Source organism: Simochromis diagramma, unplaced genomic scaffold (genome assembly GCF_900408965.1).
Source record: "Simochromis diagramma unplaced genomic scaffold, fSimDia1.1 OVJJ01000216.1, whole genome shotgun sequence".
Taxonomy (NCBI): domain Eukaryota; kingdom Metazoa; phylum Chordata; class Actinopteri; order Cichliformes; family Cichlidae; genus Simochromis; species Simochromis diagramma.
The window spans coordinates 2,761,984-2,781,589 of NW_024386883.1; the positions used below are offsets into that span (position 1 = coordinate 2,761,984).

Genomic DNA, 19,606 nt, shown 5'->3' on the forward strand with positions numbered 1-19,606 from the left:
AACAAAACAACCCCCAACAATTCAGTCTGTAATTGAATTGAGAAAGGGAACAACAGGCAGACACAACTTTCAATCACTTGACTTTTTTTTTCAGTCGAGCTGAAGCCTGCTCATCTCTCCTTATGCCTGCCCTTTGCCGTGAACCCAACTCCCCCCTCCCCCAACCGTGCAATGACATAGTGTCATGAAAGAAATGACCTTTTTGCCATTTTAGATTTGCTGCAGATTTCATTTTCTATCTGAGGGCCTGTTTTATTTTATGTTCAGAGGCCTGAATTCAGGATTTAGCAAAGTTCTTGCTGCGCAGCCACCGGCAGTTCTGAGGCTCAGACAGCACATCACTGGATGTTGCTGTTGTCTTCTGTGCCGTTTGCCTCTGACATATTCATCTTTCCAATGGAGTGACCCACATGGTTCACCCCATCTTTGCGAGGAGGCATACGCTCATTGATGCGGTCCAAGCCCTTAGCCTCCTCAAAGCTGGTGATCTTGTGCTGGGGGGAGAACCCACGGATAGCTGAAAAACACAAATAAAGGGATCAGGATCTTCACGTAACTCCGCAGTTCCAGAGTGTTCTTAATATGATACATACCCTCCCAAGACATGAACTGCTGCTGTGATTTTCCAGGGATTATAACTAATGAAGATGTGTAAATTCAGAATGTGAGTCGTATTAGGAATCAGTGAGCTTATTTCATTAAATGGCTTGTATTTGTATAGTGCTTTACTTAGTCCCTATGGACCCCAAAGTGCTTTATACTACATTCAGTCATTCGCACACTGGTGATGCTAAGCTATATTGTAGCCACAGCTGCCCTGGGGCGAACTGACAGAGGCGAGGCTGCCAGACACTGGCGCCACTGGGCCCCCTGACCACCACCGGTAGGCAACTGGTGAAGTGTCTTGCCCAAGGACACAACGACCGACACTGTCCGAGCCGGGGCTCGAACCGGCAACCTTCCGATTACAAGACGAACTGCCAACTCTTGAGCCACAATCGCCCCTAATTAATGGATTAGTATACTCTTTTTTATTAAAGTGCGCATGGTCACATGCTGTTGATATAAACTAATCACTCATCTCTGCAACTAACAATAGTGACATGGCAAGCATTCCTCATGACAGCTGCTTTCTTGTAGTTAAACTGCCCTTCCCTCAACTGATGTTCCTTAGACCTCAGTCACACAGGCCTAGAGACTGGTCAGCAACCCCCTGACAACCTCTGGTTACTAGGGAAAATCATGACTGGTGAGTGGGTGCCACTAGATGAAATCAGTCACAAAGATGGTCTCTGCACGAAAAACCATCGCGCAATTGCTTTGGTTGCTATCAGATTGCCAGGGTTGTGTGTAGTTTGTATGGAAGGTGGCCACTTGCATGCAAACACTTGCTAACTAACCACCAAGCAGTAGTGAAAAGAAAAAGTTTAATGCAAACCAGAAAGTGTTTGCCTTAAAAGTGTGTTTTGCTGCTGAACCCAACATGTTTCCAAAGGTAAATTTTCGTAAGCAAACGGCCTACGTTTCCTGTTTGCATTACAGCAGTAAGTGAGTCTTTGCAGACAATTTAGCATCTTCCATGCAAAGTACATGTAACCGCAGCAGTCAGCTCGCAGCAAAATCAGTATAATACAAAGAAGGTTTACTATGCAGCACTGTATACACCTAGGCAACCAATGTCACCTAGCGACAGCAAGTAGCTTCCTGCAACTACTTGTCAGCCATTCAGGGAATAGACATTTTTCACTAGCAACCAGTGGTTACCGTTGAGTCAGCTACTGGTCCTTAGGCAAACACCAGCAAACACTCACTGGTAGTTGTCAGGCAGTTTCCACCCAGTTGCGAGGCCTATACAGACCTAGAGGATTAAAAAAAGGTCTACAAAGTCTACAAGTCTGCATGTTTGTTACTTCAAGCTGTGATATACCTCTTTTTTAAATAATCCAGTCATAAACTGCATGGTAGAGAAAGTGACATCAGTCAATGGTTTGTAATCTTGCCCTTTTTTCTCAATAAAACGAACACCACTTGCTACAATGTCCCTTGTCAGTCATCCTGCTACTTTAGTTTTGTTTAAAGTGCACAAATAATGTGTCGGATAAACAAAGCTGTAAATCTCTCACTCTTCGTTCATGAGTTAAGATTACCTCAGGAACTCAGACACAGGGGTGCATATTTCATGTTGATGTGCTGGGCCGTTTCTTGTTTTTCTGCATGCAACACTTTTTAGTACCAGATGGAGGCCATTTACAAGCCAAACCCAAAATAATGGGCTTTAGTCATGCATCTCTTAGCAGCACTTGACTTTGCAGTGTTTTCATTTATTATGAATATATATCCCTTAAAAAGTAATTCCTCTCTTTTAAGTAGTGTTTTTCCCTTTCTTGCCCACTTTCTAATTACTAAATGCAAATGTATGCTGCAGTCACTGTGGATGCTTATCAACGTCTTTTCATCTGTCCACAAGGAACAGGAATACTGCATTAGGTGTGAAACAGTTCCTTCCAACCTTAGTGCACTGACTCAAGAGTTACATGAACATGATACCACACCAGCCCCCCACCCAGCAAACACTGCCAGTATTTCCCTGCGATAAAAGAGTCTACATTACACACAACTGTGTTAAAATCCAGCTCACGGTCCTTTATAAAGTTCCATCTCTTCTAAAAGTTTAAATCCAATCATCTAGTTGGTTTTTCTGTTTAATCTAATCTCTGCAAAGTAAAGTGCCAGCCATACCAGATTAAAGAGTTATAAGAGTGGAGGAATTATTTTGTGGGCTGTTGTGCACATGAAAATGTTAGTGGCAGGTGGCCCCTACTCCAGGAGAACCTGATGATATACTGAGAGGGGTGGGAGATGGGTGGGGGTTTACCTTCTCCGTCCTCATCATGCGTCTCGATGGCTTCAATGGCTTCAATGGTGGCTGAGGGGGGAGGAGGGGATCGGGTTACTCCTGATTAAGCCATGCAAATGTAAAATGCAGCCCCAGCGAAAAAGGCAGCTCGTGTTAGGCCGGATGAGATATTGGCAATGCAGCCAAACTCAGAGGAACGCCATGCATTAGTACTGAGAGAAATGCTGTCAATCTGGGGTTAGAAAAACTGTATGAAAAATTATTAAGACAGAGGCATGAAGAAAGAAACTGTGAGGGACAATTAGATGGCAGAAGTAGTAGGCTGAGAAAAACAAAAATATATATATATACATATATTAGATAAGATGACAGAAATAACCTGTAGTTGCTTAGCACTATATTCATTTCCTCTATTACAAAATAATGGATAAAAAGCCTGTTAGGTGGCATCATTGTAATATTTCTAAAAGATTATAATACTTAGTTTTGAGAGTTTCATCTCTGTTTTCTTAAATTAATTGTTAAATGTATAAACAGTCTGGCCCCAAGTGTATTCCTACCAGGGGCGTAATTTCCAGGGGGGTTAGGGGGGTTATGACCCCCCCACCACCAATAATCAGACCCAACCAATATAACCCCCCCAATAAAATTATGAATTATCTTGCATAAATAGGCTACATTTAAAGGAAGGAAAGTAATTGGATTTCTAGGACTAATTATACTATAATTTCATAATTATTTATATTTTTGGAATTTATGTATTCATATATTTAAATTATTTATCTGTCTGACACTATATTTTTCTAGTACTGTATTGCCATTTAATTTAATTGCACGCTGTAAATCTTTACAGTCCTTCATGGGCATAAAAGCCCAAAGAGGGACATTGTTTTGGAAATAAGTAATGTCTATAAACAGGGGTGCACCAGCGTTTGCGTACATAAGATTTTCTGGAGGAGGACAGACATTTGTTTAGAACTTTTAAAGATGTCGAAGAAGCAAGCTCCTTTAAGCAGTTACTTTGGTGTTCCTCCACCTCCAAAGAAATGTCAGGAGTCCGAACCACAAAAGAAGCGCGTATTCTCTGAAAAGTGGTTGCAGGAGGTGAGCTGGCTTCAAACAAATGATGAATGCACAGAGATGTGGTGCAGAATATGCCGTGAAAATCCCACTCTAGTGGACAAAAACACTGCCTTTTATATGTACGCAAATGCGCGTTGCAACTTCTTATCTGGTGCGCGTCTTTGATTTTGACAGCGCATGTGCACCTGCGGACCACTTATGTGCACCCCTGTCTATAAACTTTGTTTGCATCACATCAGTTTCGAACAAAGTAAATAAATAAATAAATAAAATAAAAGTGGTGTGCTGCTGTGAATTCGTTTTTCTGCCACCTATAAATAAGTCTCAAAAAAGCACAGCAGCTTAAATGTTAGGTCTGAACTTTGAATTCAAGACAACTTGTTCTGAGCACTGATGCAGTTGTCTTGCATATTTGTATGACTGTCATCATGTGAAACTATTAAAAAAACTAGAAGACTGGACCTTTACGTTAACTTAGGCTCTTCAGTTAAGAACGTCAGTAAGAGGCTAAAACAAAGCTAACTTAATTTTAAGGTAGAGAAGAAAAAAAGGCAGAAGAGAGACAGTTTGAGAGATAAGAGTCATGGAGGGGACTGATGTCGGTCATGAAGAAAATGATGGCGAACAGGCTTAGGCCCAGCCTCGTACTCACCACTCTGCAGTGTCTGTCTGCCTCCAGAAAGAACCCCGCTTGGCAGCATGCCAGTGGGCGTCAGGCCCTTAAGCGTCAACACATTTTCACTCTCCTCTCTGCAGGACAGACAGAGGCCAGCAAACAGATCAGAAAATGCAGCTAAACGATTTTACTGGATGCCCCCACTCTCATAACAGTAGATATACATACAGAGTGCACTCTAGATTGGAAAAAAATATTTTTTTGGAAATCATACCTCTACACACGTGTAAATAATGTACCTGAGAACAGAGAACATTTTGGCCATCTTCCCGATAGCGCGGATCTTGTTTTTGATCACTTCCTTGCGTTGTGCAGCTGCGTTGGCTGCAAAGGAACATGTAGACGGTCATTAAAGGCTTTCTGACTAAGAGATGGTGTCATAAAGCTTTACAGTGCATGAAAAACTAGTTTGAAGCCTTTAGACACAAAGAATGTTCCGTTAATTATCTGTCACCTGATAATAATGTGTGATATTATAATAGGTCCTAGGTCACTGTCATGCTTTACAGCGAGCTTTCTCAAGTTTTCAAAACATTTTTTAGCAAGCGTTCATATAAATATGCTCAAACCATTTGAGTTCATGTGATGGTTTTTTTTTTTGCGGGCTAATAGTTTTTTAGCTGTGAATTTAAACAGCATAATGATGAGCTGTAAAGGAATGAAATGTCCAGTAAATTCATTCCTTGCTAGAGTCGTGGGCTGCATAAAATCATAAAATGTCACTAAAGGCCAGCATTGACCGCCACTGTCCACATTTCACTGAGAGATTTACAAAAGGGCGACAAATCAAAGAAAGGCCTCAATCCTCGACCCCTACAACGAGAGGTTTTATTATGCTGTGAAGGTGCATTTTGCTGGCATGGTTTGGGTCCACTTGTCGCCTTCTAGAGAAGGGCTGCTGTAAATCAATACGCAGCTGCTCAGAGTCATCACCTTCATCGTATTGACAAGTTTAAAAATAGTGTAAAACTGCAATGGCCTTAACAGTCTCCACATCTTCAACCCTTTTCTGGAGATTTAAGATTGACGTGTTAGGGCATTTTCACACCTGGAATTCGTTTACTGTGGTTTTACTGTGGTCTAAATCAGTTGAAGAGTTTGTAAACTTGTAGCCTTTAACCTGCACTTTGGTTTCTTTTAACACAGAGAAAACTAAAAGCGACCTGCATTACCTCAATACAAACCACGTGAGGACATTCAGTCCACTTATTGGCCAGATGTGTCTAGGGTGGGACTACGAAAAGTAAAAGCAGGAAAAAGCCGCTGTGTTCTGGACTTGTGGGTAACTCTTTGAATTTACCTTAATTTCAAGGCTTGTTAATACACTTTGTGTGCACTGCACCTCTATGACATTCTGCTGAAACACAGAACGCAAAGTTTACCTGGCTATAGGAAGTCTTTTGGCTCAGCATTCACCCGCTACAAGCAAGTATGTTTGAAATCAGACATACACTACCTCCTCCCCAGCGTCTCTGTGTGGTTGTTTTTGTCCACAAACCTGTGATTACTGTGTTCATCAATCAATGTTAACGTTACCATAATGAGATACAATATGTTAGCCTTTCCTTCAATATTTCACACATCTGTAGTTTAGTGTATGAAAAGTTTAAATGAACAATAATAAATACTAAAAAATGAAAAATGGCATGTTTATTTACAAAACATCTTACCATCAAAAATCTCATCTTCATCATTCATGAGTTCATCATCAGAGCAAATGCTCAGCACGTTCACCAGCATTTCTGTGACTGGGATAAAAAATAGAGAGTGTAACAAAGGTAAAGTCACTGAGCAATGAGCCGTGGAGAAAACTGACCCCCCCCCCAAATAAACCCAGACAGATACAAATACCTTTTTCTCCAACAAACGGCAGAGACCAGGTGAAGACATCCATGAAGTTGGGCAGCCAGTAGGGATGGGGTGAGCAGTTGAACTGTCGGATGTTCATCACATTATTTTCATATTTCAGTACAGCAGCTGTTGGGGCAGGTGAGACACGGAAGAGGAAAACTTTCCATAAAGTCTCATAACATTTTATGGCATTAATATGTAGTTATAGAGCTGATGAAGGCAACATAAAATTCCTTTTACATAGATCCATAGAGCAGATATGAAGTATTCATATAAAAGAGAATAGAGTTCATTAAATGGTCTAATGAATAATTTAATAAAATTCCATTCAAGTGTATTTATATGACATCAGATCACATAAATGGTTGCCTCAAGGAGCTCAATGAGTGCAAGGTAGGGAGAAAACCCCAATAATCAGATGAACCTCTGTGAGCACGCAGTGATTTAATGGCATGCTGCAGTGGTATATAAATGTGAGAAGAGGTGAGTAGATATGAAATGCTTAGTGTATCATAGGAAGTCCTGCAGCAGTCTGAACCTATAGCAGCATTACTAAGGGAGGGTTCAGGGTCACCTGATCCACCCTAACTGTAAGCTTGATCTAAAAGGAAAGTTTTATTGGAAAATTAGAGAGTGCATCTGTCTCCCGAATCCAAACTGGGAGCTGGTTCCACTGAAGAAGGGACTAGAAGTTAAAGGCTCTGCCTCTCATTCTACTTTTAACTATCCTAGTACCACAAGTAAGCCAGAAGGCAAAGGGGGAAAGTGCTCTATTAGGATAGTGTAGTGATACGGGGTCTTTAAGGTATGAAAGGGCCTGATTATTTATAATCTTGTATGTGAGGATAAGGATTTCTAGATTAGAATAGCAAATTTATGTAGATTTCAGATTCAATAGTGCCACTGCTGCCCAGTGAAAGCATGATGTAGCGAGTAGAAAGCCAATATTTAACATATGGTATGTTAAAACTCTAGTGAGTGAGGTAATCATTTGTAAACTTTCCTGCTACATACAAGCGAGTTAGAGTTAAGACACTGCTTGGCACTCTGCCTCTGTCTGTTCAGCTGTGATACACTCTGCTACATGTGTTGCTCACAGCCCTGACAGCACTGTAAACACTGGTAGTAACTTTATTTCTCTGCATCTCCGTTGATGCATAGCAACTACGGCATATCACAGTTGTGATTAAAATCATTTAATGATAATAACTGTGACATAACTGTGTCACCACGACTCAAGCGGTCATAGAATAGTTTTAATCTTGAGTATTATTTGATTTAAATAAGCCTATTGGAGATAAATTTACATACTTTTTTGTGTTAAAATCCTGCTCCAGAGTTATTAAGATTCAGTGTGAGATTCATTCTGATGTGTCCTCAGAGGAACCATAACATGTTTATACTCAGTGATGTTAAAGAGAGGGGAGAAAAATAAAAGAAAGTCAGCCACTAGATGGCCTAGCAGAGGCAGGGGACTGCTGACACTGTTATATCAGGAGGAATAAAGCCACATGGAGATAGTCAGCAATGCCGACAGTCCCTCCCACGTTCCCCATCTAACATAGCCTATGGCAACCAAGACACAGATCTGAGAACACAAACAAACGGGGCCTCCCTGATGCATTTTTATGCCTGCACACAGCTACATGCAGTTGCACTAACTCGTGCACTGCAGTTTGTATTGTTAAAAACATTTTAGTACGTAAGTCTGAGGAGCCTATTGGCAATCTTTTTAATCAGATGTAGGGCCACGTTTTAAGGTTTATAAAATGCCAAAATGTGCTTCTGATGATCTACAAATCTGTTATTTTTCATCAGTTAGTTACAACCTAGATTCAGCTAAAATGAAAGTGGTGCAGGTGTTCCACTGGAGGAATCTCTCTCCTTTCCAGCAGCAGACTTTACTATTCTCTGTTGCAACATTTAATAAACGAACGTGTTCATTCTACATGACGTAATATAATTTGGACCCATATTTGTCATTCTAAATAAAAACAGCAGCAAGAAAGCAACACAATATCGCACACAGGAAAAAAAAAAAACCAAACCAACAGAACTGCACATGATGATGAAAAATGGGGCCGAAACAGACGAAGAGATATTCTGACCTTTGTTATTGTAAACATCCAGGTAGTTTGGCGCTGAGAAGATGGTAATGAGGGATGGGAATCCAGTCGTCTGACTTTTACGGTACATCCGGTAGCTTCAAGGCCATTACGTGGAGGTGAAGACAGAAGAAAAGCAGAGCATTGCTCTTAAATAGGTAAACATTCATTTATTTTTGTTTGTGTGCATAGGTGTGTCTTTCCATGCTTTTTGTAGCGATTACATACCCAGCATCTTGTGCTTCGTGCGCTCGGATTATGGATAATAAGTTATTGCTCTGTAGGAACTCACATACAGCTGGATAACTGAAAGATAGTCAATGAAAACTGTGTTAAGAGGTGACAACACGAGGTAAAAATAACAGAGTGGTGCAAGCAACAGAGAATGGGAGTGACTTGGTATAATTTTATTTAAGGTGTGACTTACTAATTTCATATCTGGTTTCACTCACCAGGTCTGTCACTCTCAGATTTCGAAGAATTTTGCACGGGTGATGCAAGTGTGTGAAAAAGCATCTGATATCTACCTGGTGTGATAAAATAAATATATAAAACCCAGATAGCGGCAGTCAGACCTTCCTGCCTCTCAGCTCCGTCCTTACAGGAAATGTGCTGCTAAAGACTGTGGCTGCTTTGTTTGTCTATGTAGTGCTTCGCAAAAAAGGGCTGCTCCACCTTCGTATCTTTGTGTGCACTGTTCTGTATATCAAAGTTCAGTTCCTTATAATCATCTCACTTTATTGAACTGGAAGTGTTTGAGGTATTTCTGTCGACTAGAATTGATATTTTCACTCTGCCATTACTCCAAACATCTCAGAAATTATAACAAATGTGGGGTCTCCCAGGCAGTGTTGGTGAGGGAAAAACTATAAATGGACTTAAAGCATCTGCTTCAAACATTTTGGTGCTGGATAAGGTGTCCTCAGAGGTCTTGAAAGCAGGCCGGAGCACAAAAAAGACCGACAGCATATTAGGCAGGAGTGCTCATAATGTTCAGCCTATTAGTGCATGTGTTTCAGCTACAGCTATAAAAACAACAACAACAACAAAACGAGTATATGAGTATAATCTGAAATGGAACCTACTTGATCCAATCCTTGATTTTACTGTCACACAACCTCTCTAGTTCTGCTTAAGATACGTTCATTTCCAAAAAACAAATTAAAATGTGGCTGTATGCCATAGTGGTATTCCTTATTTGTTTATGTATTTTGTTTTCTAGCCAGATGGACAAGAATATGTCCCATGAAGACTAACAATGCTAACACATGACTTCCAGTGTTACAGTTCAGGCCAGAGTTTCATAGCCATGAATCATGGAGCAGTGCATCAGGCCTCCCTAACACAGGAGGGAGAAATAATGACAAGTGGATCACCTTCAGCTACCAACCACAGTAGGGTACATTTAGCAGCTGTCACCTGAGATTTGTAACACCTGAAAGGTTGTCGTTCAAAAATCACATTATCTCTTCAAACTGAGTCTTGTAGATTTAAAAGAAAAAGAAAAGAGAAAAAAGGATTTTAGAGAACAGTTTAATTAGCCCTTTTAAATGCAGCAATTACTGCCCTCAATGCAACATCACCTCAATCTGTCACTTCTCTAAAAAGTTTTTTTAAAGTCCTTTGTGATCTCTTTATTTCAGCTGCTGCTTTCAAGAAGTTACAAGAATGATATATTTTAGTCCCTCAGTTCCAGCTACACACCTCGCACACATCGCAAACTAGGCTGTTTCCAGTGTAATTGATTGGCATATACTCTCTCTTACCCTGATGTTCTTCCACTGACCTATCACAGACAACAGCTGTAGATACCGAAGGGCCTAACATTACAAAACAGCTCCAATATATGGACCCCAGATGTTGGTGATTTCAGCTTTTCATGCACGAATGTTCACCAAATGCAGTTCTTTTTAACAACTACTACGGGATAAGGGGTGTGGCTGAAAACGACATCCTGACCTATTGAGGTTTTGTAGACATGTGACCACTAACTTGTTGGCCATTTTGAACATGACAATCATGGCGACAATGTAGGCTCAATTGAATAAGGCATGTCTACAAACACAGCAGTTAAACTACGAGCTGAGCTGTATTAAAACTTGAATAAGTGTAACATTAAAAGGAAACAATTTGTCTTTAACCTCCTAGGACCTGGCGTCCACATATGTGGACATCACATTTTGGGTTATTTAGACCAAAATACTCAATTTTGCTCTACAAGGGCCTGATATCCACTTACGAGGACATTATACTGCCACTGATCTATCGAAATTTTAAACGAATGTCCTCATATGTGGCTCTTATTTTTCTTAGAAACAAAAATCAGGTTAAAAAAAATCTGGTAATTCTTTGTTTTTACATTAATCAGGTCCCAGTCAGCCCAAATATCAAAGAGAAATTAAAAATGCATGCCGTGGAAGAGTTCGGGTCTTAGGAGGTTAAAGTAAAAGCTGTGCTTTTTAAAACGTTCACAAGCTCTGAAGCACAAATTTTACTTTGAAGGTTATCCTTCTCCACTTCCAGATCGCCTTGCACTTTTTCAAGTTTTACTACTGCTCGGCTGATAGATAAAATGTTTGCAGTCAAACATGCAGGCAACCATGGCAATCTACTGGGAGGTTTTTGGTTCACCGCCTTCTTTGCAACTGATTTCACCCAGTGAGAGCCAACAACCTCCGGGAACTACTGCAAACCAATTGGGGAATGTTTCCCTAACAACCAGTGGTTGTACTCCATCTAATCTGGTGAACAAATCTCAAACAATGTGCACATAAAGTCATGGTATGAAACCTCAATAGAAGTCTAAACAGATTTCGACCTTAACTTATGAAAAACTTTGCTGGTGATTTTATGGTCTCAGTCACTCATTTTGGGGCCTGTTGAATAAAACATGAAGTCCATTATATAAAATCTCCTTACTCTAAATGTCAGAACGGGTGTGTTTATTGGCTAACAACTTGTGATCAACAAGTCATTAGCCAATGAACAGCAAGATCAAGCTCTCGCTCATCACATCCAGTTTCAGAACACAGAGACAGCGAAAACGCTCATCTCAGGGACTTAAAATGGGACTTCATTTAATGTGACGTTGGCTACGTCTATGTTGTACTATGTAATATTTATACTGTTAGTTAATCTCTCCACTATGCTTTGATATAACTAGTTAGCTAGTTTTGTCTAAAATAGAAATATCTTCACTTTACACTGACAATCGTCAGAAAAGTAGCTGCTTTGAAAAGCTTGATTGAAATTATTAAAAAAATGTAAACATAATCGCTTCAGCGCTTTCATCTTTCTCCGAATCTCTACAACATAACCCTCCCCAGCAACAATCCTCTCCTCCTGCACTTCCCTAAAGTCGCTGCCATCCTTGGACCCATCAAACTTTCAGAAGTGTTTAAAATATTTAAGCCCTCAAAGGTTTGTGCCGGAAGAAACAACAAGGAGACTGCTGTGCCCTAAGCACCTGGCGAAACTATGCCATCCACCATATGTAAGTAGGTCGCACGGGCAACCCTCCTTTAGTGGCCAATATACAAACCACAGGATTAGCTTGAATGTGTTGAAACCCTTTCCCTTATTGCTGCACAGTTACCGATCTGCAAAACGCTGTTCTCAAAAAATGTTATATAACAGATTCTATTAAAAAACACATCCACAATGCATTTCTGCAGTTTTGCATCACACATACTGAAGATTAAGCCTGTTACAGCTGCAAACAGCATTTTTCTGTTTTGTTTTCTTTCCATGTCGTGTAACAAGATAAAAATAAAGAACTCATCATGCACTGATGTACTTTTTTTTCCTTTTCTTTTGTCCGCTCTATCTATTGATTACTGCAAAGGAAAAGAATACCCACACAATGCCTGCCCGCAGCTCACATTCTTTTTCTTGCCTTTGTGAAAACACACAATAATGTGTCGGTGAGCCTGTGAGTGAGAGAGCGCGAGGAATCTGACAAGTGAGTATGAGCGAAAGAGACCGAGAGAGTGATGGAAGTGGCGTGTTGTGAGTGTGAAACAGAGTTTTTTTTCCCTTTCACCTTAGAAAATCCATCTGCCAGGCTGGTGGTCATTAATCTCATTTCCCCCCACTATAAAAGCTATGAAATCATATAAACATATCCATAATCACTTAGCTGACTCACACTTTTCTGATTGCACCTTGGCGCATGAGAAATGTTTAGTTAGTGCTTTGATATCATAATAATAAGACTGACAAGAATAAAAGGCCAAGGTAAACAAATACACGATGTGATGTATTTGCCTATACTTTATGAGACAACAGATTTAATGCAGAACCTTAAATCATATGCAGCATTACTACATCACATTACTGAACAAGATAAGCCTGCACTTATGCATTTCATCCAAGGCTGAAAAATGAAGTCAATGTACAAGTGCCAAGAACTGCAATTCATCAAAGGTCACTTGAGGAACAAAAAAGGACCTGCCTGCAACAACAACAAAAACAACAGAAGAAGAAAAAAAGAAGCAAATTTCCCTGTATGTGATAACTGTATCACAGAAAAGCCAAAGGCAGGCATGCTGTTCCAAACTATGGGAAAAACAATTTCATTGCTAACTGCGTTCATGGAAGACACATTGGGGAAGTCTAATAATTATATGTGCAAAATTATTTGATCCCCCATGAAATTGAGAGATCTTGTCTAAATTTTTAAGTATTTTTTCAAACAGAGAAAGATATTTTTCTTGTTTTTTCTTACTAATTTTTACTTAGAAAGCTTACATTATTTCTATTTGCAAAGAATAACAGAATGATTTCAGAAAAACAAAAATTACCAGGGTTAATCTTATTAGCCTCCCTGAAAAAAAGGACCTTTTTATTGAGTAACTGCACAAACCACTACTGTGTAATGATGTGCTTTAACTTTGTGATGCTCAAAAGCTTGTGAAATAAAACCGAGGGGTTATCTTCCAATTTATACAGAGTATAAAAACTTCAGCGAATGTTTGAGCCGTCACTTGAGAAAGCATCGTGCCACAAACAAAATAAATCAGTTTTTACTTGAGAAAAAGAATTGTTGATGCTCACAAAGCAGGAGATGGTATCACAGATACCTTGTGAGAAACATCATCAAGAAATTCAGAGAGAGCAGGCCAAAAGAGCTCTTTGGTCATATCAACACTGCTTATGTTTAGAGAAAGAAGGGAGAGGTCAAAAGAAGACCGACCCCACAGTGAAGCATGGTGGTGGGTGTATTATGCTGTGGGAATGCTTTAATGTGTCTAGCATACAAATTCTCATCAAAGTAGAAGTGATCTCCAAAAAAGAAGGATTTTGAAAGAAAACATAAATCAGTTGCTTTGTCTCCCAACATGACAATGCCCCAAAACAAATGTTGCTCTTTGTTCAGAAGACCAAAGTGGACGTTAATGACGGGGTGATTCAAGCCCTCATTTGAATCCCATTGAACGGGCATGAACTGAAGATCAAGGTCCATACCAGATGACCATCAACTCTGGAGGAGCTTGAAACAGGGATTGCTAAGGAGACGTGTGGCAAATGATTTCAGCCTGTTATCCAGCAAAAAGGATACACAATTAACTGTCAGCATCAGGGGAGATAATAATTTTGAACCCTGGCAGTTTAAAAAAAAAATAATTTTGTGTATGCAGAGTAACATAATGTAAAAAATGTGGGCTGATAATTCTGTCCTCATCTGTACCCGACTGCATCTTCGATACACTGCGTTTCCTGCTCGATTTCTATTACATTTTTTGTCATTTGTCAATAATACAGAATGAGGTTCTCTGTGCAGCATGCATCCTGTAAGCTTAGCAAGAGTCATAATGATGGAGAGGTATGTTTGAGAGTGAAGGCAGGAACTAAGCCACGGGGAGATAGATGACTATTATAGCAGCAGCCTCCACACATCCACAGAATAATCCTCACTGAGCTCCCATCTCCTGGTGAACAGCTATCAGTGACCGTTTAACGGGAGTGAAAGGAGAAGTTAAAACACTTTATTGGCTTCTCTTTGTTCATCTTCACTATTCTCAAGTACCTGCGTTGTGTTTTACTCTTTGTGTGTGTGTGTGTGTGTGTGTGGGGGGGGGGGTCTAAACTGCTATCCATTTTCCAAAGAATAATATATTGAAGTTCACCTCAGTTTTGTAATATAATCAACACCTTCAGACATCTGAAACTTGCTTTATAACAGAATTCAACCACAGTAAACAAGTTTATCTTATTGCTGCAAAGAGATCTCATATGTTTAATTGGAGTTTGGTTTTATCCTGCAGGGAAACATTAATACAAAAATCTGAAAACCTCTGCTCCTGCAGCAAGGTGATCTCCGAAACAGAAATCAGTGTTCTTGAAGCTCAAACAAAAATAAAAATGAAAATGCTTTGGGAATGTTGTAAATGCTATGCAAATTAGATTCTAACACACTAATATACACAAAACTGTCAGAATGGTTTTAGTTAGGCCTCAGAAGCAGATAACACTTCTTTAAAACTGTTACAACTGGACAAAAAAGGAGACTTTCTTAGATATTAGTTTCAGTGCCTGAAAATACACAGGAATTAAATTAAAAATGGATTATAATGGGAACTACAATTATCCTACACACTCTGTCCAGAATGCCATTTACTCTTTGATAGAAGAGCAAGTCTTCATGTCTTTCTGTGATTTGAGCAGATCTGCAGCTCCCACGCATGGCTCTGTGCTGTTCTGAACCTTCATTAAGAAAACTCTCACCATAACTGCCACCTAATCTCTTCTCCTCACCACCACCTACTTCCACGGCTCTCTTCCATCTCACAACAACATTAGGACAGCGCTCACTCTTCCTCTGCCTTCCTATCATCTTGATACGTTACCAGGGCATCGTTTCTGCCTCAGTTTTTATTTGACATATTTACCACTGCTTTATCACCCACGCTAACCTCAGGACATGGGGACTCCTTCACTGATAGACATTGTAAGGGTCAGGGATACGCTTATCTGTCTGAATCCTTCTGTGTTCATGCTAGCTGTGTCCACATTTGATTTGTGCTCAGGTATAAAAAAAATGTTTGATATCTATTAATAGCTTATAATCCTAACATCTATTTTTGCTATTAAGAGCTCATTTGCATGGGTTCTGTGCAACAGTCAAATTTCACCCAACATTATCCTTGAAAGATTAAATGAGATCATCAACACTGATAACTAAGGGTGTTAACTTTAAATGCATGTCATCCCTGTCCTCCCATCTTCTTCCATCTCTTAACTGTACTCCAAGTAGAAAGAGTGTGACATACACACAATTGATGAATAGCCACCTACTTCAAGATCAAAGCACATGCGCTTCTATCTTTCTTTTTTTTTTAAAGCTTGCCCTATTTATATCAGCCTGGATTTATTGTAGACAGCTTCACAGTGTGAGCTGCAGTCTTTCCTTTAAAACTTACAATTAGAGACCGGGGGTCATGTTCAACATACCAAGGATATTTTTTTTATTATCAAATTTTGCTAAACCTCAACTGTGATCACGACTCTGTAAGCGGTTAAGAGATTTCTCCAAATAGGGAGATGCTGGCTGCAGATAACCAATCTAGAGCAATATAGATATATCCTGTTCTTCTAAGAACAATCTGTGACCCCAGTTTCAAAAATCTTGGGATGCTGTATAAAAATAGTCTCATAGACCCACATGTTATTCACAATACAACACAGAAAACATCAAATGCTTAAGCAGAGGAAATGTAACATTTTAAGAAAAAAAAAAGTGTCATTTTGAACTTGATGGCATCAGAATATCTCAAAAAAACAAAGTTGGGGCAGGGGCATTTTTAGTACTGTTTAGCACCCTCCCCTCTTTAACAGTAAGCAAACATATGAGAACTGAGCTGCTGCATTTTGAGGAAGAGTGTATTTCTCATTGTTGTCTGATAAAGCTTCAAATGTTTTCAGTTGGTGAAAGGTCTGGATTGCAGGCAGAGCAGTTCAGCACCTGGATTCTTCTAATATGAAGACACGCTGTTGTAATAGTTGCAGTATGTGGCTCAAATATCCAGTCTTTCTTGAAAAAGACATTGTCTGGATGACGGCAAATGTTGCTGTATATACCTTTCAGCATTAACACTGTTTTTCCAGTGCGACAGTGTTCCTCTCCTCTTTAGTCCAGATGAAAAAAATCAACATTTTGACTAATCTGACCAAAGGGCAGTTTTCCACTTTGTCTCATTCAATTTTAAATGAACATAGGCTCAGTGAAGACTGCGCTTCTGGATCAAGTTCACGTATGGATCCTTCTTTGCATGATGGAGCTTTAACCTGCATTTGTGGATAGCACCGTGAACTCACGCTGAGCTCATGCATGACGGTCATTCCTGTTTTTAACACAGTGCCACCTGAGGGCCCAAACATCACAGTATTCACAATTTCACATTGACAAATGTTGACATAAAGTTGTTCCACAATTTGTAGACACAATTTTGTATAGATTGGTCCTCTTTCCATCTTTATATCTGAGAATCTTTGCCTCACTAAGATGCTCTAAATATTCCTTCACCTCTTTCTTTTTAGTAAAACTGTCCCAGCTTTCGAGATGAGAGTCACAATTTTGGAATTGCGGTTGTACAAGCCGAAACTAAGCTTTAAGGAATGTAAAATGTGTAAAAGAGATTAAGTGATACATTTGGTGCAGCCACAGTCAGGAAAGACAAAAATACAGATGCTGTGCTAAGAGACTTATTATTATAACTGTCCCCACATTAAGACACAAGTAGATGTGACTATAATTACAACTACATATTCTCCTACATATTTATATGACTTAAATATTTTTTATGGCATTTCTGACCATTTTACTACAACTTTTTCAGCTTCAACCTTAACTGTATTAAAAGGTCTTTGGTGCAAGTAATGAACATGTATTAAATTGTATTAAACATTATTCAAACCAGCAGGCTGCTGGCAAATCTTGCATGAGGTCATTAAGTAGGCCATAAAGCTGAAGCGCTCTCTGTTTTAAGATTATGTTGCTTCACTGAGACCTAGAATAAAATAAAATATTGCAGCAAGCGAGGAATAAAGTTCCCTCCACTATGAAACATGATCTGAAGTTGCTGCAGGTAGCAAAAGAAAAAGCTCACCTGTAGAAGTAAGAGCAGCCCCGCACTGTGTTGTGGCTGAAATATTCCTGGGTTTTCTCATTGCCAAAGTCTTCGAGAGGGTCGGACCACAGCAGGTCACACATGGGCCCAAAAGCCGGTGGCTCCTTGAACCGATCCAACTTTACACACGGATTCAGAAATTGATGTCAGGCACACACAAAGAAAGCAGAGTGGGATATGGTAGTGGTGAGGCGTGACTGGACTGCTACCTTTTTAATGTCATCTAAGGTGTGTATTTCAGGTGAGAGTCCACCGTGAACACACAGAAACTGTTGGTTCATGAGCGCAGCCAGGGGAAGGCAGTCAAACGCGTCCATACACGAGTCATACACCTGCTCTGAGTACTTGATTTTACCTGGCACAACACAAAAAGTAATGGTTTGGTTCAATGAGTCACCTTTTGAACACTGAAATGTTAGCAAGTGGTAATTATTTGGGTTTAACTTTGGCTGGTAGGCATACTTTTAGTTCTTTCAGTTTGAATTTGTTTAACTTGTTGCATTTGTAGCTCTTCATTTTCGGCTTCTCACAGGCAATTCCAATTCAATTTTATTTATATAGCACCTAATCACAACAACAGTCACCTCAAGGTGCTTTATATTGTAAGGTAAAAGCCTTACAGCAATACTGAGAAACCTCCAACAATGAGCGAGCACTCGGCAATAGTGGAAAGAAAAACTCCCTTTCAACAGGAAGAAACCGTCTGCCATGACCAGTTTTGGGGTGAAGTGAATTCCATTCCCTTATGTACCTTGATATAGCATTAACATTAGCTCCAGGCTACGCAGGACCGTAGTAAGACAGAGAAAGAAGAACTGAGAGGTACTCACATTCTTGTTTGAAGGTGAAATATTCTGTCAAATGTCTACATTCATGATTTCCACGAAGTAAAAATAGTGTCTTTGGATAGAGGATTTTCAGCGACCAAAGGTATAAAACACACTGTTGAAACAAGCACAAGAAAAATGTTACTTGTGATGTTTTTTTTCCTATTTGGATTCCTGTGTGGCGTTCTTAATAATATTCTTTTGGATTTACCTCAATACTGAAGTAGCCACGGTCAACATAGTCACCAAGGAACAGGTACCGTGTTGTAGCTGGTGATCCTCCCACTTCAAACAGCTTCATAAGATCAAAGAATTGCCCATGGATGTCTCCACAGACTGAAAAACACCCCAAAAAGGCAGATGTTATGAAACCGAAAAGAAAACCCCCCCCACTGAAAATCCTTTTCTCTTCTTTGCCAACATGTGCACGCATCTTTTTCCCGTCTGCTAGGATAAAAAAATGCAGTACATTATCATTTCGGTCATACCTACCGTAGCCTGTAAAACCATTTGCAGCCATTGCAGTGCTTTCACGAAACAAAACATTCAAGATTCGACTGATACTTCTGACTTCATCACTGTTGTCTTTTTTCACACGACAGTGATGAGTTGTGAGTTTCTATATGTATCGCCTGGATTTCCAGGCTTGATATTTATTGTTTTTGAAGGTTTGAAGAACAGAAGATGAGAGACAGACAGTAGAGACCACTGTGACAGGAGCTCATGGCTTTACAGAATAGTACACTTTGTACCAGAGGTGTGTGTCTTCATTTTCTGCATGCAGGTTAGCTGCATAAATAGACAGCCAGGCTGTGCAGATGCATGGAGATGCTGCTGTTTGTATCGTGACTCTACTGATTATTTGCATCTGATAAAAATGTCTCGCGTTTGTTTTGTTGTGTAATACCTTTTGCAACAGTTAAGAATGTAGCTGTAGAACGGGCTCTCGTTAATAATGCAATATTGCGTACAGGGAAATATGGATGTAATGTAACTATAAACAAAGGCATAAATAAAAATAACTACTTATGCCATAAGCATAAAGATCTGAGCGTATTCTGTGTGAGGTGAAAAATATG

At 39.7% G+C, this 19,606-nt stretch overlaps 1 protein-coding gene across 3 annotated transcripts in view; it reads right to left on the minus strand.

The window, feature by feature from the left end:
• Positions 1 to 255: 255 nt before the first annotated feature.
• The window catches only part of ppp3ca (protein phosphatase 3, catalytic subunit, alpha isozyme), a 31,204-nt gene continuing 11,853 nt past the window's right edge, over positions 256 to 19,606 (minus strand). For 2 of the 3 annotated variants that reach the window (XM_040033021.1, XM_040033019.1), the window contains exons 3-14: positions 18,739 to 18,863; positions 18,531 to 18,642; positions 17,910 to 18,055; positions 17,680 to 17,819; positions 8,801 to 8,878; positions 8,576 to 8,670; positions 6,468 to 6,593; positions 6,287 to 6,364; positions 4,856 to 4,940; positions 4,593 to 4,690; positions 2,876 to 2,926; positions 256 to 517 (exon numbers count right to left, since the gene is read on the minus strand). In XM_040033021.1, the coding sequence (XP_039888955.1) occupies positions 339 to 517; positions 2,876 to 2,926; positions 4,593 to 4,690; positions 4,856 to 4,940; positions 6,287 to 6,364; positions 6,468 to 6,593; positions 8,576 to 8,670; positions 8,801 to 8,878; positions 17,680 to 17,819; positions 17,910 to 18,055; positions 18,531 to 18,642; positions 18,739 to 18,863 (1,313 nt within the window). In that variant the 3' untranslated portion in view covers positions 256 to 338. The remainder of the gene's footprint in view (positions 518 to 2,875; positions 2,927 to 4,592; positions 4,691 to 4,855; positions 4,941 to 6,286; positions 6,365 to 6,467; positions 6,594 to 8,575; positions 8,671 to 8,800; positions 8,879 to 17,679; positions 17,820 to 17,909; positions 18,056 to 18,530; positions 18,643 to 18,738; positions 18,864 to 19,606) is intronic. The other variant, XM_040033020.1, reaches the window with a different exon arrangement.